Consider the following 21,703-nt stretch of genomic DNA (forward strand, 5'->3'; position numbering starts at 1 on the left):
AAGTACGCACATGGATTGCACTCATTAGCATAAAGTACACACATGTTCCACTCATCCGAGGGAGTAACACCTAGACATGGAAAGGCTACCACGAATCAACCATGGAAGCTTGGACATAGGCTTCAAGAAGACAAGCTGTCATATCATCATAAAAGAGTGAAAGGTATAATATCCATGAGCTCTATGCCTAATATAGCCCAAGGTCCCCAAAAGTACACCCTAAGCCCACGTGCCTAGGCCCCATCCCCCATGTGCATGTGCATACCAAATCTAACCTACCAACGACCTCCCTTAGATACTATGTTATGCAACTATCCATCATATCAAATATCAGTCTATCTATGTGCATGGTATGTATGTACATGCTTGTTTCACAAAAAACATACAACCTCCATCTTCGTGTCTTCTTAAATCGCTATCGAAGCTCATATCAACTTCAGCACACGGGTGGAAAGCAATTGCATCATTTGTAATCATAGTTTGCAACAATAATTCAATTTTATTCTCGATCTATTTTTAACTTTCCAGATGTGCCTAGTCTTGTCTCCTAAAGATCTGTTCTATTTGTGTTAACCTACAAGCTGTAAGAAAGCTCACACACTATACACGATCCATATGATGAACACCGAAGTACTCTCTCGTGATAAAAAGCCAGCAGGGGGGGGGGTGTAGTGCAAAGGTGATTGATTATATATGTCACAAATGACGCCTACGTTTGGGAGCGCTTGTGTAAGTCGAGCCAGTCAAAAGAGCAGCAACAGAATCAACTGCTCCTGAGGTATCTACAGCAGCTTGGCCCTGGGAAGGAGAAGAACTCTTTGCAGCTATCGACATATCTGGTTTGTTCTCAGAAATTTCTTGTGCAGCAGCTGTAGATGTATTTGTGGCAGGTGTCCCACCAGAGACTTCATCCACATGTGCCTGCTCCAGTGCATGTCTCTCCACTTTCTCATTGCTTTCACTATCATCATCTTCACCTGCCTCATCATCAGTCTCGTCTTCAAAGCCATCTTCCCCTGCCCCACTCGAGGGCTCCAGCCTTGCCAGCTTGTCCCGAAGCTCCCTCAATTTGGCTTTCTTTGAATTCAAAACAGCTATAAACTACAAACACAAAGTCAAATACGTGTTAGTGTGATAATATGGGCACTGTTTACAGAAAGCACTTTGATTAACACTTCTTAAACCTTTCAACTCAAAGGTTGTAATACAACTAAAATACATTGAATGATGCAAATTTTTTGGATTGAGAAAATGAAGTTTACAAGCAAAAAGCGACGGGTTTTTTCTGAGCAGTGATTTTATGGGAAAGCAGAGCATTGCAGCCAAGGCAAAGGACGAGGAAAGGACATAACGTATAGCACACCTTTTTGTAAATATCAATTTCAAATTGCTGCTTATCGTTTTTGAACTGTTCACTTTGCTGCAAGCACTTTTCAGCTTCCCCCTTCATCCTTTCAAAAGACTGTGTTTTCCGCAACACCTCGTCCTGTGGTTTCCAACAAGTTGGCACGTTCAGCTTGAAATCTTACAACTTCCACTAAATTAAATAGCCACAAACTTCTATTGCATGCAATTTATCCTGTTCTAAGGATGGTGTGGCAAAGCAACTTCAAAATGTAGACTGTTCTTTTGTAAGGATGGTCACACAGATATCTATCCCGTCCGTTATTCTGTCAGAAGCATCCATACATGTAGAATGATAGGGAGGGGCATAAGAGTGCCAGTCAGCTCATACACTGACTGGACTGCCACCTCATGCCCGTCAACACGGGGATGGATGGACAGCTCCTGGCAGGTATGTACATTCCAATCACAGCTGTTGTGCTTGTAAGCAATCCCCTTCTGCTGAACAGTTGAATAACGAGACGATTGAAATCAGTCTGTCTGACACTTCCAGGCAATCAGATACCACGGCAGGTGGACAGGTACCATGTCTGTACCAGCCTGAAAATGCAGTCATTATAACTGCTCCCATGGCCTTAATCCTACACAACGTAATGTAAATGAAGATTACAGAAAAGACATACACTAAGCTTGACATTTGAATCCATCAAAAAATTGAGAATGTCACAAGTAATCTGCTGATCGTTTGTTGCCTTTTCACATTTCCACTTCCCTTCTAGCTTTGTGCCATGTTTCTCCATTGTCCATGAAAGCTGCAAGTTGTACATCATCTTTCAGTATAACACATGATGATTAAGTCTTCAATAAAATCTCAACTTAAAAGTGTTATAAGTTCTAATGCTGGATACACAACCAACCCCTGCCCATCAGGCCACCCACTGATGTCAGGGATAGATTCCACGTTTGCATCACATGGGCGGAAAAGGTGACTAAGCCTCAGAAGCAGACTTGAAAGATTACAAAATGGCAGGTGTAAACCTTCCGATTTTCGCCATCTGCAACAAATGCATACATTGACTTTGGATGTTGATGGCTTAGATAGAATTGTGCTCTCTGTAGATATTCAGCAACACTCTCGTCCCATCCGGCAGCTCTTTCCGCCACAGCCTGTTCAGTTGCTGGTTATTCAGAGTCAAATATTCAACCTTGTTAGATGACTACCTTAGCCAAATAGCAATGGTAAATTGATATCATCATGCGCCAGAGAGATTATGTATTAAGTTACAGGTGTAGACTGACGAGATTTGAACCCAGGTTCTTGACCAAGCTACACTTTAATTAGTTAAGCATGATACATATGGAAGGTGGTCCCACATGGAAATGGAAGCTGATCCTTTTGAAGCCCTTGTGAGTAAGGCAGGTGTTGTGCATGGGCTATGAGGGCTAAAGATGTGCCCGTGTGTACTCCATGTGATGATTCTATCTCTCTGCTTTCTGACTCTTATTTCTGCTTTCTTCGATATTTACCTTTCATCCTAGTGTGGCAGATTAGACAGCCCAAATATCATGATTAATTAATCATTAAAGAGAATAATTAAAGACAACAATTAACCAATTCTAATCATTAAAGAGAATAATTAAAGACAATACACTACACTAGGTCTGGAATGGCCAACCCCTCCAAGGAATAGCTTTATTCCAATAGAGAAATTGGAGATACAAGAGTGAGGGTGCCAAGCACCAAATTTCCAAGAACACTATGAAAACCAATAAAACATATGCTCCAAGCCCAAGTCACTAAGCAAGGGGGAAAGAGCCTGTTACATGCACTTTGCACTGTAGTGCATGGTGACAAGATGGCTCATCATCAGTGTGTCATTGTACAGTAGTAGGACCCTTTAGGATATGCATATAGACCATTGCAGAAGCCTTAGAATATTATTCAGCATTTTTACCATATTTATTCAGATTATTTTAGCATTTTTTATCACATTATTTCAGCATTTTATCATGAGCAAGTCGTGTAGCATAATGTGCTACAGTCGGCCAGCCGACCAGCAGCCCCGTGATCATATAAATACCATCGTTATGCATCTCAGCTTCCATCTCATCATTCAAGCATAAGCGATTCAGCCCTCAGCGTCTGGGAGCATCATCGCTTGGAGCATAGAAGCATAAAACGCATCATCCACAATCAGCCAAGGAGGAAGCGCTTTAGTCCCTTGCGTTTCTCAGCCTACAGCAGATTTCAGCATTCATCCACTTCATCATTTGCTCCAACCATCAGGGTGAAGGTAAACGCAACATATACATTCATTCATATTGCATATTCACAGCCTAGAACAGTCCCAAAACAGCCCATCTCTCAACCACAGTTTGGAGCCTTCCTACAGCCCCTTGGACGAGTGCATTGGCCTTGAGATTGGACATCATTAGTGCTTCTACAGCCATGTACAGTTCAGCCCGACTCTTGGTCTTCCGAAGGTCTTGTGTTTGGCTTATCCACAGTCCAAAGTCAGTTATAGAGTCATTCTCTTCAAAGCAATAAAGCAAATACTCCTAGCAATAGGAGGGGGCCCTTCACTGGGTAATTTGGGACCCAATAAGGTGTACAGATCTCTCTCTTTCATCTCTTAAAAGCAAAATATGTACAAGACTGAATGAGAAATGAGAGGCCAGCCCCACCTATTTATAGGTGAGGAGGGCTGGCCGACTGGAGCTCAATAAGCTGGCCGATTGGAGCAAAGGAGCTGGCCGACTGGTAAAATACCAAAAGGGCTGGGAAAAATCCCAGAAAATTATGGAAAAAAGGGGTGGCCAGCCCACAATCAAGGGACATACAAAAGGGACCAAAAGGACACCAGAAATGGACAGAAACTGGGGATGAATGTGCTAACACCCGTCCCCTGTGAGTGACGATTCCTAGGGGACGTCCGTCCGTCCCCTGCCATCCCCGTCGCCGGTCCGTTCCGTTTCGACATCCCTCCGTTCCAAGCCCTCGTCCCTTCCGTCCCCTCTGACTATGCTACATACAGACCAGACCACAGGTTTCACAACTTTTCACTGGGATACCTTTGTCCATGACCGAAAGACCATATTTCTCCCTCCCCAGTATTTGACCAACCTGGCATATGAGTTCTATGGACTTAAACAGAACGGGTCACCCGTGCTTCAATTTCTAGTAAGGTTATCACTTTAGCATGGCAGTTAGGGTTATCTAAGCAGGCCAAGATGGATTAATTCATTCGTGGATTGGATCCTAACATTCGGTTCACAGTTCGCAACTTTGAACCTAACACATGACCGCTTTGACTCTCGCTCAAAATGAAGAAATGAAGATGAACGGGGCAAGCCAAAACAACCGCAATCTAGTATAAAATCCTAGCCGGGAAAGGGTAATTCGTATTTTAAAGACGCTAAGATAGACAACAATTCTAGCTCTAGTTCAGGGGGTAAGAAACCCAAGCCTAAGAAAACCCATGAGGAAAAGGCTAAAGCAGGCATAACTGGAGGATATCTTCCTCTAGAGGAGAAAAGAAAGTACCAGTCAAAAAACCGATGTTTCTACTGTCATATCCTTGGGCACTTCAGCTCTTACCTTCTATGCATCCCATGCCATCCGTGGTGCTTGATGCTAAGCAGGAGGGTGAGACTGTAGCCACACAGATTGCTTGATCCAAGCTTATGGCTCTGCCAAGGACCGCCAATTTGTAGCCCTTTTTGACATGGGCAGTTCTAAGGATGCCATCTCTTTCCAGTTGGCTACCAACACGAGCTGTACCTTAGTGCCCTATCATTTGGAGGTGGACGGGTTTACACTTGGTCTCCGCACCCACATATCTCAAAAGGCACAACAGTTCCCTTTTCAAGTTCAGAAGGCCTCATTTCAACGAGATTTCATTGTCTCTCCTCTTTTGGGGTGTGACATGATCTTAGAAATCCAGTGGTTTCGCCAGTATGAATCCATTCCCAATTGGGGACAGGACACTTTTATTATTTGTAAAGGTTTTCCTGAGCCAGTCATGATTCATGGGGATAGGAGCATTCTCGGCATTCCTATGATTTCTCATCTCCAGGCCCGACGAGCTAAACGCAAGGAAGCGGAAGGAGCATTGATTTATGTTCGTGCTGAGATAGCTCCTATCTCATCGATAACAGTTGTCTCGTCTTCTTCTTCAGGCCCTCAATTAGCAGATCCCCTTTCTCAACATCAAGAAATTTTGCAAAGGACAATCTCCACCCCAGTCTTCCACCCTCTCATCCTACAGATCATCATATCGATTTTGAAATGGTGTGATCATAAGCTGAGATTTGGGACAATCATTATGCTGATTAATCATGCAATTAGTAAGAAATCCTAAGTGATTTAGCCTTTCACCAAAGGATAGAAACAGCCTTCCATAAGCCAAGGTTGGAAGCCATGAGGCTCCAAGAGTCATGATGACTAATGTCAAAAGATATCCAAAAGGTGTCAAAAGGTCAAAAAGGTTACACAATGATAGCCCATGAGCCCCCCTTTTATACTTGAGTCCATGACCAAGATCCTACACCTATTCTAAAGATGTTGCTTCATTACAAATCATCTCCTCCTATAATGATTTCGTCCTCGAAATCAAAGGGTGGTCATGCACCAAGAAAAGAGATATACGAGTGGCTATGTACAAAAGCCAAAAATCACATCCAAGACGAAATGTCGATGTAGCAGAAGACCCATACATGAATCATATGACCCCCAGGGTCAAATGGAAAGGATGAAGGGCTCCCATTGATAATGAGGCTATCTAAGCAACCGCCTGGATTGAAAGGAAATCCGAGGCATGCAAAATCCAAGGCAATGGTCCCACGATAATCTAGTGCAAGTGGAGAGGATAAGGAACCACAGTCGATGACGAAGCTCGTCGAGTATCCTCCAGGATCAAAAGGATATGTACGGTATACATCCCGAACCGTCAAAGCTGAGATGGTAGTAGCTCCTAGGTCGAAAGGAAAGCTCAACTCCAAAGCCGTCATAATGGTAGCTCCTGGATCAAAAGGATAATAAACCATGTCGATGATGTATCTCGCTATACCTCCGCCTGGGTCAAATGGATAGCCAAAGTGTAGACCATCTAACTGTCGGAATGCAAAGCGGAAAATGAGACAAGTGCTCTGGAAAATAGAACACAAAAGTGTAGAGAGAGAGAAGCTGTATAAACTTTGATATATACACGAAGATCCGATACAAATGAGGAGGTGGGGGCAAGGGTGGTATTTATACCACCTTATGGTACCAGTTGGCCAACCCAAATACAGCCAACAGGCTGCCCACATGTCCATGACTGGGTAAAAGCCAATTGGCCAGCACATGTATAGTCGACCAGCACAAGAACTAAGTCGGCCAGTACAGTGTGAGTCGGCCAGGGCAGACAACCCTCCACGACCAGAAAAAATATAGGAAAAACATGAAAAAAATGGGAAAAAATGAGAAAAGCTCTGGGCGGGCACACCCACAACAAAGGCCCTCACTGTACAGATAGGAGATGACTGCTAACACCCCCTCTCATCTCCTGGATGTGGAACCAACCCCAGTGAGCTGGAGTGCTACCGGAGCATAGTCTGAGGTAGAGACTTCGTGAAGAGGTCCGCCACATTGTCCTCCGTCGACGAACAATAAACAAGCAAGATGTCACCAACCAAAATCTTCTCACGAACAAAGTGATATTGTATCTCTATGTGCTTGGTCCGAGAATGGAAGACCAGGTTCCGAGCAATACCTATATAGCTTTGGTTATCGCAATGGATGATCGTGGGTTCATTCTATGGAACCCAATCTCACCAAGCAACCTTTGCAGCCACACAACTTCGCAAGCAGCACCACAAGCAGCCCGGTACTCAGCCTCTGTAGAAGACAAGGCAATGGTTGGTTGCCTCTTGCTGCTCCATGAAATAGCTCCAGAGCCAAGGGTAAATCCGTAGCCTAATGTAGATCTCCTCGTGTCTAGATCTCCTCCCCAATCTGAGTCACTCCAACCTTGGAGTCTGACTCCATCTGTCATTCCCCCTCTAGTGTCATAGAAGAGTCCAAGATCCTTTGTAACCTGCAGATACCGCAAGTTCCGTAATCTTGCGTCCCAATGAGTCTTCAAAGGCCTCTGCATGAATGAGCTGAACAACCCCATGGAAAAGCTCAAGTCCAATCTGGTGCTCAGCAACCAAATCAATGAACCAACAAGCTTCCAATACAGAGAGGCATCAACCTGCTCACAAGGATCATTCACTGTAAGTTTGGTGTTCGGGTCCATCACAGTGAAGTAATAGGCTTGCAATTCTCCATCCCAAAGGTCGCTAGCAACTCAAGAACATACCGCTGCTGAGAAACAAAGAACCCCCTCTGGGTTTGCCAAATCTCCAATCCTAAGAAGAAATGAAGTAAGCCTAAGTCGGTCATCTCAAACTCCTTTGACAAGGCAGCCTTTGTCACTACTATGTGCTCCACATGACCACCAGTGAGAATGAGATCATCCACATAAAGGATAATCAACGTGACCAAACCGCGTTCCCAAAAGAGATACAAGTTAGGATCTACAACTGATCTCCAAAATCTTGTCCGTAGAAAGAAGGAATCAATCTTATGATTCCAAGCCCTGGGAGCTTGCTTAAGACCATACAAGGCCTTCTGCAACTTGTAAACCATCCCCCTTGATCCCGGAACCTCAAAGCCTGGAGGCTGCTCAACATACACCTCCTCTTGCAAGTCACCATTAAGGAACGCAGATTTTACATCCATATGATATAGGGGCCATCGCTGAGAAGAGGCAAGGGCAAGAACTGTCCAAATCGTGGTCATCCTTGCTGTCGGTGCAAAGGTATCCTCATAGTCGATGCCAAGCCGCTGAGCATAGCCCTTAGCCCCAATTCTACCCTTGTGCTTGTCCACCGACCCATTTGACGTATACTTAGTCTTAAAGACCCACTTGACACCAATGATTGACCGTTTTGACGGCCTCGGAAACAACTCCCAAGTTTTATTCTTCTCTATGGCATCCAGTTCCACTTGCATGGCTTTCCTCCGAGTCCTCTGAGAAAGAGCTTCCTTAACAAAAGTGGGCTCTTTGTCCCGAATGATATGAGACATCAACGCATAGTTTACCTGTAACACCTCCACTGAATTACTTTTGTCACAAACTCTGTGCGATCTTCAAGGTCCATCCTCTGTGGTCCACTCGGAGGGAAGCTCTGTAACACCTAACTCCCGAATGGTGTCTAACAACCACTTTGGTACTTGAACAGAATGCAAAGCCTGCTGCTGCTAGGGCTCATCTCCAGCCTCGAGCTCAACCTCTATAACTAACTGAGGCTGTCTAGCTAGAACAATAGACTGGGAATCATCCTCATACTCATCAACAGTGAAAGCTGGAACATGCTCATCAAAGACACATCTCTGTTGACAACAACCTCGTTCCGCTCTGGGTTGTATAACCTGTAGCCTTTGGAAAGAGAGTTATATCCTACAAATATAAGCTTCTGGGACTTCGAGTCAAGCTTCCCCCTCTGCTTCTTTGGAATGTGAACATAGGCATCACTCCCAAACACACGAAAATGGGAGACATCTGGTTTCTTGCCAAAATAAGCCTCAAATGGAGTCATCTTTGGTACTAAAGTCGTCGGAGATCGGTTGAGGATATGGGCGGCTGTAGCCACAGCCTCTCCCCAAAGTGGACAAGGAAGATCACGATGCTCTAGCATCGTCCTCGCCATCTCCACCACAGTCCTGTTCTTACGTTCAACTACTCCATTCTCTGAAGGCGAACCTGTATTGGCCAGCTCCCGCTTGATGCCATGTTCCACACAAAAGCATTGAAGAGAACTCTCTTCCTTAGTCAGCCCGAAGGGTCTTCACTTGCAATCTAGACTCCTTCTCCACCATAACATGCTACTCCTTGAATCGAGCAAAGGCTTGGTCCTTCTGGCAAAGGAAAGAAACCCATGTAAATCTGCTACAATCATCAACAAGTAGTATAAAGTACAAAGAACCTCCCAAGGATGGGGTTTGCATAGGTCTACACAAGTCAATGTGTACCAACTCCAAAGGTTTCGAAGCCCGCCTAGTAGCCTACTTTGGAAAAGATTCCCTGTGCTACTTACCACGAATGCAAGAACTAGTGTCCTTGCTGTCACGACCCTGTGTATTTGTACAGCGTATACAAACATTGGGCATGGTGGTCAATGTGCAGGACACAAGTGTGCATAACATTTATTAAATGTGCACACTTGGGGTCAAGAGGACTCAAGGTATTATTAAGGCCCTTTTTCCATAACCCCATGTGGGGGGAGGACAATGGTTTGGGGGGGACAAAGGGTTAAAAACCCAATAAAATAAAAGAACCCCTTTTTGGGGAGCATCGTGGCCCATTTGGGAGAGACCTATGTTACTTTTGGAGGACTCTCTCTTTTTGGAGGAATCGGGCTGCAACTGCACGTTTTTCTCTCCTGGCGGCTAGCGGGCTGCAGGGAAGCGCAAGGCTGGTTTGTTCACTCTCTCTCTCTCTCCCTTTTTGCAATAGGCCGGCAGGCTAGTCAACAGGAAGTGCAGGGCTGGACTGCAACAGTCGGGCTGCAGCACGTTGGCTTTTTCTTGGCTACAGGCTGGCAGGCTGGGCTGCAACACACAGACAAGCTTTTTCCTCTCTCTTTTGGAAGGGGGCGGGGAACTGCAAGCGGTTGCAAGAGTGCAGCTACATGCGTAGGATTGCAGGCGGGAAGACTGCAAGCAGCGCAGCGCAGCCGAACAGGGTTTCTCTCTCTCTCCCCCCCCCTGTCGAAAGTGGCACACAGCCGAACAGGGCTTTCTCATCTCCCTCTCTCTCCCTTTCACTGGCTCGAGACTGTCTCAGAGGTGCTCCTTTGGCCCTTTGTGACAGGAAGGGTTTGGCAGTTCTGAGGGTGAAAACAAGGCAATTCTAGCATGTTTTTGGAAGGGTTCTTGGGCTGTTTTATGGCAATGTGCATGGGTCAATTGGCTGCGTTTACAGGGCCTCGTGGATGTACCTTCTTGGCAGATTAGAGGTGAAGAACAACATGGTGTTTTGAACTCTTCCTTGAATGTGAATAAAGAAATACCGAAAGGGGCGCCAAGCTTTGGGGCCAACAGGTGTCATTGTTCGAGTACTTGGTTTTTGTTTAGGATGCAAAAGATGATGAACTTCAATCTATGTTAGATAAAGATAGAACCGATTTCCTACGTGAGTACAAGACTCTAGCTTTTGTGCACTTGGAGATTATGGACATAGATACTTCATCTTCTTCGAGTAGAGAGGTAGTTGGTTTCACCGCCAGGGATACTCGGGAGTGGATTCACGATCGTGGTGCTTCCAGGCACATGACTCCTCCTTGAGAGTTATTATAGAATCTTAAATGGCAGTCAGGTTGCATTTTCATTGGCGACAATTCCACTATCCCGATTCACAATGAGGGCAGGATGGAGATTATTCCTAATGGCAAAGGGGGGAAGCATTCCTCTCGCGTTCTTTACGTCCCAACACTTGGTTTTCATCTTTTGCCAGTGCATGAGGTTTGCAAGACTAGCTTCTGGGTGGAGTTTGATGAGCATTTTGTTGCTCTATGGGACAAAGAAATAGGCCAGGATGTATGGGAAGGCGGAGTGGAGAATGGTATCTACAAACTCTCAGCATCTCTTCTCTAACAGGCACTTAGATTGGTGACTTGTGGCATTTCCGTTTTGGCCACTTGAATGTGGATGCGCTGCATTTTCACTGGCGACAATTCCACTATCCCGATTCACAGTGAGGGCAAGATGGAGATTATTCCCGATGGCAAAGGGGGGAAGCATTCCTCTCGTGTTCTTTATGTCCCAACACTTGGTTTTCATCTTTTGTCAGTGCATGAGGTTTCCAAGACTAGCTTCTGGGTGGAGTTTGATGAGCATTTTGTTGCTCTACGGGACAAAGAAACAGGCCAGGTTGTATGGGAAGGCGGAGTGGAGAATGGTATCTACAAACTCTCAGCACTCTCTTCTTTAAGAGGCACTCAGATTGGTGACTTGTGGCATTTCCATTTTGGCCACTTGAATGTGGATGCGCTGCGGCGGGCCTTCCGGGACCAAATGGTGGTTGGCTTGCCAGATGTTGGCAGCAGGCAGGTGAAACCGGCCTTGAGTAGAAACTAAAGTGTGGTAGACTAACTGTCGCCCAAACAGAGCTGTAATTTAGCAAAGTATAAAGATAAAAGGGAGCTAGAGTGCTCCTACAAGAAAACAACGACACCTATTGGCCCCAAAGCTTGGCGCCCCTTTCGGTAGTTCTTTATTCACATTCAAGGAAGAGTTCAACTGTGTACAACATGGCCAAACATGGCTTATACATATGCATGTCCAAACTGCTCGCCAAGAAGGTACATCCACAAGGCCCTGTAATGCAGCCAATTGACCCAGGCACATTGCCATAAAATAGCCCAAGAATCCTTCCAAAAACATGCTAGAATTGCCCTGTTTCTACCCTCAGAACTGCCAAACCCTTCCTCTCACAAAGGACCAAAGGAGCACCTCCGAGACAGTCCGAGCCAGTGAAAAGAGAGACACTCACGCCCTGTTCAGTCTTGTGTAATCCTGCAGTTCTGCACCTCCAACAGCCACGTTCAGTCTCGCACCGCCTTCCACGGGAGAGAGGGAGATGAGAAAGCCTTGTTCAGCTGTGCGCCACCTTCCACAGGGGGAGAGAGAAATGAAATGAAATGTTATATTAACGTCTTCAAAAGGCCAAAGTGACCTATGAGACCAAAGTTACAACCATGTGACATCTGATACACTGTCTGGAAAAGAAAAGAAAGACTGAAGGTAAGTATCTAGTCCTACAATACATCAGTAGGGAGCATCCGGAAGCAGCAACTAGGGAGAGTGGGAAGCTAATGCTACTAGTCAAAATGGGGTACATGAGTACATGGATACATGAATACATGAATATGGGGGAGTACAAAAGTGACAGTTGAGTACAACAGTATATGGTGGCTGGAGTGGTAATCATCCTAGGAGCTCTAGCATGGGTCTCTGCCGAATGGCCTGGATATCTGCCATAGTGAGATGCCTGGTCGGACAAGCCCGATGCCTCGCAATGATGCTCTGAATCCTCCGGTGTAGGCACCGTCTCCGATGTGAGGATCCGCGAACCCTCGGGCGTCTACTGGATAGCTCTCTCAACTAGTGTCCCACGGGGTGCCTGCTACTGGGCTGTCGGCTGTTCGGCTGCGCTACGCTGCTTGCAATCTGCCCGCTGCAATGCTGCTCATGTAGCTGCACTCTTGCAGCCACCTGCAGTTCCCCGCCCCCTTCCAAAAGAGAGAGGAAAAAGCTTGTTTGTGTCTTGCAGCCCAGCCCGCCAGCCTTTAGCCAAGAAAAATCCAACGTGCTGCAGCCCGACTGCTGCAGTCCAGCACTGCGCTTCCTGTTGACCAGTCTGCCGGCCTGTTGCAAAAAGGGAGAGAGAGAGAGTGAAAAAACTAGCCTTGCGCTTCCTTGCAGCCCACCGGTCAGGAGAGAGGAAAACGTGCAGCTGCAGAGTCCTCCAAAAATAATGTAGGCCTCCCCCAAATGGGCCACGATGCTCCCCAAAAAGGGGTTCTTTTATTTTATTGGGTTTTTAATCCTTTCCCCTCCAAACCATTGTCCTCCCCCCACATGGGGTTATGGAAAAAGGGCCTTAGTAATACCCTCTTGACCCCAAGTGTGCACATTTAATAAATGTTCTGCACACTGACCACCATGCCCAATGTTCGGATACGCTGTACAAATACACACAAGGTCGTGACATACCCCCCTCTTGAAAGATGGCAAGCGTCCCCGATTGCATCCTGGTGATACAACATGACATCCAAGCGGAACCACACTGATAACGAAAGCTGCCTATACAACAAAATATCAACCATGTGATGCAACTGAAATTGAAAAGTACAATATGGGAAGATCAGCGTCCCAATCTCTCTCTGAGCCATACATATGTAGCAACATTCACTGCAAACCAATGGTGTAGTAATAGTTCAAGTTGTATACCACTGTGCACCATATATAACCACAACATCCAATGCGACTAGTACACATATATCATAGAAGTCCCATAAGTAGATGTGCTGTTAGTTGTCAGTACCTTCGGGTGAGACAAAAGCTGCACCAAGCGACCTCTAGATGACATCCGAGCCTGTCTGTGACAAGGGAGCGGAGGTGCTACCCCTCTCTTGAGCATCAGGGAATGCTCCAGACCTATGCTCTGCTGAACCTGAATGAGCCGTAGCAAGAGTCGGCTCCAACTCGAAGGCATCAAGATAGAGCTGCAATACCTGAGGTGAATCTGCTAAGTCACCCTCCTCCATCCACTTCGCATCCATCGATGAATAGTTATTGAACTTCACAAGATAGCGACGAGAAACTTTACCTCGTACCTTTCTTTCCTTGTGTGCCAGTATTTGCTCTGGAATAAGAACCTCATCAAGTTCCTCCACTTCCGGCTGAGCCTCATCTGATACATCCTCAGGCACATCCCTCGGAAAGGTCTAAGAAGACTCACATGAAATGCATTGTGAATCATCTACTGCTCTGGTAGCTTCAAACGATAGACTACTTGTCACCAGCTTGGACATTTCCCAGTATGAAAGGGGTCTGGTGGACTCCAGGATGTCTAAATATTTGGAAAGTACAAGCTTTGGGAATGGGGGATTATCCTAGAATACGAAGGACCACACTCCTAAAATTTAGGAGAGTTGCTATTTTTGGCCCGACTCCGATGGAAATTCTGTTCGCGTCATTACATCTGGAATTGAGCAGATACCAAGAGTTGGCAAAGTGCCTATGACAGAATGTCTACCAGTTGGGATATTTTTAGAGATAAAGTTTATGGAAGGACCCATCTCTTAGATTGGGACATGTGGCAAGAAAGTGGACCAAAGTGAGACAATTGGCCTGACTCTTGTTAGAAAGTGGATCAAAGTGAGACAAGTGGCCTCACACTTGTCACTTCAGCTATTGTGTGGCTCTCCACTTGTCATTGTAGCCTTCTCTTGCCATTTTAGCTCATGGGAGGCCCAAATCTATAAATTGGAGCCCTCTCTCTTCATTAATAGAGGCTCTCTTGTTACACACTAGCCTCTACCACCGTTACAGGCTGCCCTAATGATGGCTACTCTCTCTCTCTCTCTCTTGAAGGCTGCCCATGAAGAATACCGGCTGTTGGGGGCTGTTTTGGAGGCTTCCATTGCGAAGAAATACTGAAGGCAAGGGTAACTAATCATTTATTATGATTTCTAGCCATTGTACTTGTTGTACCAGCCTTTGTACCTGCTGTACCAGCCATTGTATTGGCTGTACCATTCCTTGTACTTGTTGTACTTGCTGTACCACCCATTGTACCAACTGTACCAGCTTCTGTACTTGTTGTACCAGCCAGTGTACCTGCTGTATTAGTCACTGTGTCAAATCCCCACGGATCTCCTCGTGATCGTTCTCGGTTGGAGACTCAACCTGCAAACAAACGAACAAACAAACAAGGGGGTGCAGGCCTGACTCACCTCCCAACCATGACAGCCGTGGCCCACAGTCTTGGCTGTCCCCACACCGAGCCACGAGCTGAGCTAACTAGGATGACGTACCGACCAATCTTCTCCTCGCGACGTCCCATACCGCCACGAAGCTGCCCTCGCGGGCCTCGAGATTGCTGCCGGCCTCGGCTGCATAAAGCAGGTGCACGTCTACACTAGATCCAGGCTCCAAGACCATAGAGCTCTCACAAACTCGCGAGACTCTCTATATCCCAATAACTAACCTTGGCCACCCTTTTATAGGCTCTTGGCCGGTCATCGGGCGTCCACACTACTCAGTGATCTGGCATCCGGTACCATACCAGATACACAGACTCACTGACATCATTCTAGAGGGAGACTCACAACGCGGACTGGCACTGTTTCATGTGCAGGGTAGTGCACACCTGACCTTACTCCTGTGCAGGACAATGCACACCTGACTTGGGACGACTGAGATGGATCCCTGGCTGACTCGTCCGGACTGGGTTCACATGGGACCAGTTCACCATCCCAAGTCCTGCACCTTCTGTACAGAAATGTCTACGTGGCATCCAAGTGCGGGATGCACATGACACCTGGAGTCCACCAGACCCCTTTCATACTGGGAAATGTCCAGGCTGGTGACACTCGTCATCCGTGGATCACGGTCACTGATGATAGACGAAGGCATGCCATGATACTTGAAGATGTTCACCATGAACAACTTCACCATGTGATCTACTTTGATCTTCTTACGCATGGGAATGAAATGTGCCTGTTTACTGCACCTGCATATGATAGTCCAAATGCCATCATTCCCCGTTTGTGTCCTCGGAAGATCAAATATAAAATCCATGGCAATGCTCTCCCATGGTCTATCTGGAACAAGGTTGATGTGTACGTACTGTACGTAATGTACGGTACGTATTTGTACGTTGTTCCGTACAGATAAAATTTTTGTGTACGTAAAAATACGTACCATTGTAAAAAATATCAATCTATATGGCATTTCATATCAAAGTAAACATAAAAAGATCCAAATACATTTTAAATTGTGAGAGAGACCTATAAGACAATCTAATAAGGTCTTTGCTAATACGCATTTGATTAGTAATCACAAAACCCTTGCCGCATGTTGTAAAACTTGTTACTTCAGAAATCAAACATCAGATACCAAAACCATTTTTCAATCAGATGACAGAGATCAATCTTTAATCACCAATCACCACTCTTAGAAGTTAGCTCTATATAAACTGATGAATCAGTGTTCACAGTGCACACAACAAAAGTCTCGACTCTCGTCCATGTCAAAAGGCTGCAAATGCATCAAGATTCAAAACAAACTGAATACAATGCACATACTACATAGCAAGCTGCAACACTACATAATAGAAATGTCCTCAAAAGGCCCATAAGGGCTAGTCCAGAGTCTAGACTCCACAATGAAACATGATCTAAGAGTCAAAACTCCTCATCAGATGATGATGATGACGATGCACCAGAAGAGAGCAAGTCCCCATCTGTCAAGACATTGCCCTCGTCGTCATACTCAGGCTCTGCCATCATGGGCACATGTGATGATGTGAAAGATGTATCATGAGATCCATGTGCTACATCATCATCTCCTGGCTCACTCTGAGTATGAATGAGAGTGACAGCCTCATTCGCCCGAGTCCGCTGCGTACGAACAGGCAGCTTCCCCCGACGAATGCTCCTCCGTCTAGCGCTCTCTGAATCTGCAGCCTCCTCACGCACAGGTATCGCCAAAGCCCGTGCGCGTGACCTTGTGACACGACGATCGATGCTCTCCAACTCTCTATGAAGGAGTCGTATAATATCTGCTTGCTCGTCTCTGACACGCTGCTCCACGTCGCCCTCAGTAGAGGTTGGCACCATCTTCACATGGGTCGGATCTGCCTGTGGAAAAGCAAAATCCGACAAGTCAGAACCACAAGAAATGACTTATATTGAAATGTGTCAAAAGACGTACGACAGTTAAAACTTAAATATACCTGCTTGGGTGCCCCCAAAGCATGATAATCTCGCACGAGCTTCATGTTAGCTCGGCAATACACTAATCGCTCCAGCTGAGCGGTACTAAGTCGATTGCGGATCTTCGTGTGAACCAAGGAGTAGGCACTCCAATTGCGCTCACAAGCACCAGCAGAACAATCCTACGATCACGAATCACGATACGATTTCGGAGTCAAGACTCAAAACCCTTAATGAATCAAACTTGAAACTTTAAAGATGGATGCAATTGTGAAAGAGTCAAGAGTACCTGCGAGAGGATTCGGAGAGCAAGATGAGTCAGCTTTGGAAGACCTTGTCTTCCATAGCTCTGCCACCACGTGAGAGGAAATTTCGTCGCCTCCTCTCTCAAAACCACCGCTCTAGCAAAGGATGGTCCTAGATTGTTCATAAAACTCACCATCTCTGCATCAACCTCAAGTTGCTCATCCTCGTCGTACATTATGTTGATGTACTGGTCTTTCTGCGTGAGCAGAGTGCTCTCACTAAACAGCTCTGGCTTCTTGTAGAAGGGATGAAGCAATGCAGCCATCCCATGAATGGGACGGCTCATAAATGTCCATCGCCGCTCTACAATAGCCAGGATGTCACCACGGCTACAAATTGACAAGCCAACATTCCAACAGTCATTATATAATATAACTTTAAACATATTGTTCATTGTTGCAATGTGCATATTATTTAATATTAATATAATCAACCAAGAACAATATCCAAGTGTACACTCACTGAGACTCCGTCAATGTCGTACAGGTGGCAATATGGCGCTTCATCTCCATGAAGAGATGATAGACCAGTCCAAGAGTAGAGCCCTCCATATCTGTGATTCGGAGGAGGACATGGATAGGCTGCAATGCCACTGTCAAGCTCTGTACCTCTGTCCAAAAGGCCTCGTCAAGCACTTTCCGCTGAATGTATCTAGTGGCCTCTGTCTGTGCATGGTGCATAAACCTCCATTTCGGGTCCACCACAGTCTGTAGTAGTGGGTCCCGCAATCTAAAAAGCCTCTGCAAGACCAAGAACATATAAGAAAACCTGGTCTTCGAGGGTCGCACCATATCAAGTGCACTATGGCTCCTGAAGATGGCCAAAGCCTGATGTTTTTTTCGGAAAAATGTAGTAATCTTCATGGCATCTGCAACATTAGGTTGCACCCATGGCAACTTTCCAATATCCTCCATCAGCAGGTCCAAGCAATGTGCAGCACAAGGAGTCCAAGCAATGCGAGGAAACTCTGCCTCGACCAATTCACCCATACGCTTGCAATTTGAAGCATTGTCTGTCACCACTTGGACCACATTCTCTGGCCCAACATCCAAAATTGCCTGTCTGATGTGGTGATAAATAAACTCAGCACTGATGGATTCTCCTGCCTTTCCTGCATCCACAGCCCGCAAGAAGTATGTGCCAAGACATGAGGACACCAAAATATTGATAATGTGTCGTCTACGCATATCACTCCAGCCATCAGATATGATGGTGCACCCAAAAGACTGCCATCCTGCCTTGACAGGTACCAATGCCTTGTCTATCAAGGCTTTCTGCTCTTCAAGCATCGTGGTACGCATTTTGTTATACTCCACCCCGGACCACGAGTCTGTGTGGCCAACCTCTGCTATGGCCCTCACCATTCTCTTCCATTGATCAGTCCTCAGTACATTGAAGGAGATGTTGCACTCCACAAGAGTGCTTGCAATCTCCATCTCAGCCACTTTTTGTCTCTCTTTCACCCACGAAAGAGATGACACACGTGAAGGCAAAGTACTCTGTCTCAGCACATGTGCATCATCATCCTCATCACCCTCCTGCATGACACGGGCCCTCTTTCTGCCCCCTGTAGACTGGCTATCCTGTGTGGAAGAATCACCCATCTCCCCCACAAGCGCATCATGAAGTGCATCTTGAGTGTGCTGGCTGCCCCTTACCTTCTTTGAACCCTTTGCTGTTGATGAATTCTCAGCAATGAGCTTGTCTCTGATATCCTGCGGCACCTGCTTGCACCCACCACAATTGCCGGTGGTGCCAATACCTGTCAAGTGTATCACGACACGAGAAATTGTGCTCGTGAGCTCGAAGTTGCAATACTTGCACTGCCATCTACGCGTGCCCGAACCAGCTTGGGTCGGCGTATTAATAACACGGATGACATTCGTGTGCTCCTGCCAGTAGGGGTTGCATGGCTTCGGCATATTGGATCCTGGAAGCTCTGTGACACAAACAAAGAGAGAGAGAGAGCTTAGAGCAGAGTACATACTCCAAAGGAAGAAAGAAAGAGAGAGAGAGAGAGGGAGAGCGTAGAGCATACTCCAAAGGAGGAAAGAGAGAGAGAGAGAGAGAGAGAGAGAGAGAGAGAGAGAGGGAGAGGGACCCCGGACTCGGGAGGGAGTGAGAGAGAGACGAGATTAATCATGTAGACAGTAGTACATTGGCAGAGAGAGAGAGAGAGAGAGAGAGAGAGAGAGAGAGAGAGAGTACAGTACGAGATGAATCATGAGGGACCAAGGCCATGAGCGAGAGAGCGTGTGACTTACCTGTGCACAGTGTGCAGAGACGGAGCGAAACAGAGTGCTGGCGGCTGGGCGAAACAGGCGAAAATCCAAAACAAGCCAAAATCGCACGGCGAAAGGTCAAAAAGGGGTTTTTTTTAAAAAATAAACGTACGGATGGATCCGTACGCGTACGGATCCGTACAGTACGTTCCGTGCGGTACGGATCGATCCGTACGTACGTACGGATGCAACCTTGATCTGGAATAGGTAAAGGCTGAAGTAACCTTGGTGTCTTTTGACGGTCAAACTTCACCTTCTGGCATATGATGCATTGCCTAACAAAAGCATCAACATTGCGTTTCAAGGTCAGCCAATAAAAGAAAGCCTCAACTGCCTTTGCCGTGGCCTCAATGCCTCTATGACCTACATACGGTGGAGCATGACTTTCAATCATAACCTTGAGCCGTAAATGCTTGGTAACACACAATCTACCATGCATCAACAAAAAGCCATCCCTGAGAGCATAGTGATCATGCCGCTAACCCTTAGACACCTGATCATAGACTGAAACCGGCCTCTGATAGAAACCAGAGTGCGGTAGACTAGCAGTCACCCGTCCACTTGTAGTCTAGATATGAAAACAGAAAAGATTGGAGCTAGAGTGCCCAAATCTGAAAACAAGGCGACACCTGTTGGCCCCCAAAGCTTGGCGCCCCTTGCGGTATTTCTTTATTCAATTCCAAAAGAATGAATGGCTGAGTACAACAAAAATCAGCCAAGAGATTACACCTGTATGTCCAATCTGACGGCCCACAATCCCTCTTAGCACAGAGGATCCATGCACACAGATCTGTGTCTCAAAATAACACACTGTGCCTCCCTCTGATCAGCGCCGCCGCCCACTCTCCTGGTGCAGAGAACACTCAGCGCAGCCTGTACCTACTACAACCTGTCCGTAGTGCGGAACTGTACGGCTGGTTGGTACAGAGAAAAACAGCAGCAAACCAGTCTTCAGCAGTCGACTAGTTTCTCTTCAGCTTTTCCACGCATGAGAGCCCACAAGAGTGCTCCACGACTCTTTTTCCCAAAAGCTAGAGAGAGGGGAAGGAGAGAGAAGCACACACTCCAAAAGTGGAGTGGCCTCCTCCCCATAAAAATCCTAGGGCCCCAAACTTTAGAAGTCCCTAGGGGCCACTAAGGCCTAGGGGCAACTTTAATAAACATTAAAAGTTTAATGTTCTAGTTCCCCCCTTCACACCTCATGTAACTCTGTCCGGGCACCCCCCATGTAAATCATTCAATATTCTGACTCTGCAACCACCATGCCCACACTTGTGCTGTTCCATTTTCACAGGGCCATGACATACCCCCCTCTTGAAAAATGGCAAGCGTCCTCGATTGCATTCTGGTGATACAGCAAAATATCCAAAGTGAAATGTACAATATGGCAAGATCAGCGTCCCAATCTCTCTAAGCCATGCATATGTATCATCATTCACTGCAAAACAATGGCGTAGTAATAGTCCAAGTTGTATACCACTGTGAACCATACATATCCACAAAATTTCATGTGACTAGTACACATATATCATAGAAGTCCCGTAAACAGATGTACTGTCAGCCTCAGTACCTTCGGGTGAGATAAAAACTGCACCAAGCGACCTCTAGATGTCATCTGAGCCTGTCTATAACAAGGGAGTGGAGGTGTTACCCCCCTCTTGAGCATCAGGTAATGCTCCAGACCCATGCTCTGCTGAACCTGAATGAGCCACAACAAGAGTCGGCTCTAACTCAGAGGCATCAAGATAAAGCTGCAAAACTTGAGGTGAATCTGTTAAGTCACCTTCCTCCATCCACTTCGCATCCATCGGTGAATAGTTCTTGAACTTCACAAGATAGCGACGGGAAACTTTACCTCGTACCTTTCTTTCCTTATGTGCCAGTATCTGCTCTGGAATCGGAACCTCATCAAGTTCCTCACCTTCGGCTGAGCCTCATCTGATACATCCTCAGGCACATCCCCACGGAAAGGTCTAAGAAGACTCACGTGAAAAGCATTGTGAATCCTCCAGTGATCTGGTAACTTCAAACGATAGGTTACCTCACTAATCTTTTCCAAAACCTGAAAAGGCCCATAATATCGCATGCTCAACTTAGGGAATAAGCGCTCTTTACCCTTCACTTCTTGAGTCTAGCCTTTTCAAAGCGCAAAAGAACCCAATTACCCAATGAAAACTGTAAATCACGTCTGTGACGGTCTGCGGCTTTCTTTTGCTTCTGCTGAGTTTTCTGGAGTGCCA

General features: G+C 46.3%; 2 protein-coding genes across 2 annotated transcripts in view; both read right to left on the reverse strand.

The window, feature by feature from the left end:
* Positions 1–450: 450 nt before the first annotated feature.
* LOC147604292 (DNA repair protein XRCC4-like) overlaps positions 451–21,703 on the reverse strand; it is a 29,470-nt gene continuing 8,217 nt past the window's right edge. Inside the window, exons 2-5 of the mRNA XM_086795605.1 lie at positions 2,383–2,522; positions 2,028–2,156; positions 1,364–1,486; positions 451–1,101 (exon numbers count right to left, since the gene is read on the reverse strand). Of these exons, the coding sequence (XP_086651731.1) occupies positions 697–1,101; positions 1,364–1,486; positions 2,028–2,156; positions 2,383–2,522 (797 nt within the window). The 3' untranslated portion in view covers positions 451–696. The remainder of the gene's footprint in view (positions 1,102–1,363; positions 1,487–2,027; positions 2,157–2,382; positions 2,523–21,703) is intronic.
* On the reverse strand, positions 16,235–19,585 carry LOC147604293 (uncharacterized). The gene is made up of 4 exons (XM_086795489.1): positions 17,644–19,585; positions 17,165–17,510; positions 16,896–17,057; positions 16,235–16,800 (listed from the first exon to the last, which is right to left on the reverse strand). The coding sequence occupies exons 1-4, from the start codon at positions 19,215–19,217 to the stop codon at positions 16,345–16,347; spliced, it is 2,538 nt and encodes an 845-aa protein (XP_086651615.1). The 5' UTR covers positions 19,218–19,585; the 3' UTR covers positions 16,235–16,344.

This window comes from Cibotium barometz, chromosome 62 (assembly GCF_041138505.1).
Source record: "Cibotium barometz isolate CiBa-2024 chromosome 62, ASM4113850v1, whole genome shotgun sequence".
NCBI lineage: Eukaryota > Viridiplantae > Streptophyta > Polypodiopsida > Cyatheales > Cibotiaceae > Cibotium > Cibotium barometz.

What these genes read in the sequence shown, in the direction of transcription:
- LOC147604293 (XM_086795489.1), bottom strand. Translation starts at nt 19,217, where the DNA reads ATGCTCTACGCTCTCCCTCTCTCTCTCTCTCTTTCTTTCTTCCTTTGG. An exon ending in CTCTCCGAATCCTCTCGCAG is followed by an intron (nt 17,058 to 17,164) that starts GTACTCTTGACT and finishes TCGTGATCGTAG; the next exon opens with GATTGTTCTGCTGGTGCTTG. An exon ending in CTTTGGGGGCACCCAAGCAG is followed by an intron (nt 16,801 to 16,895) that starts GTATATTTAAGT and finishes GCTTTTCCACAG; the next exon opens with GCAGATCCGACCCATGTGAA.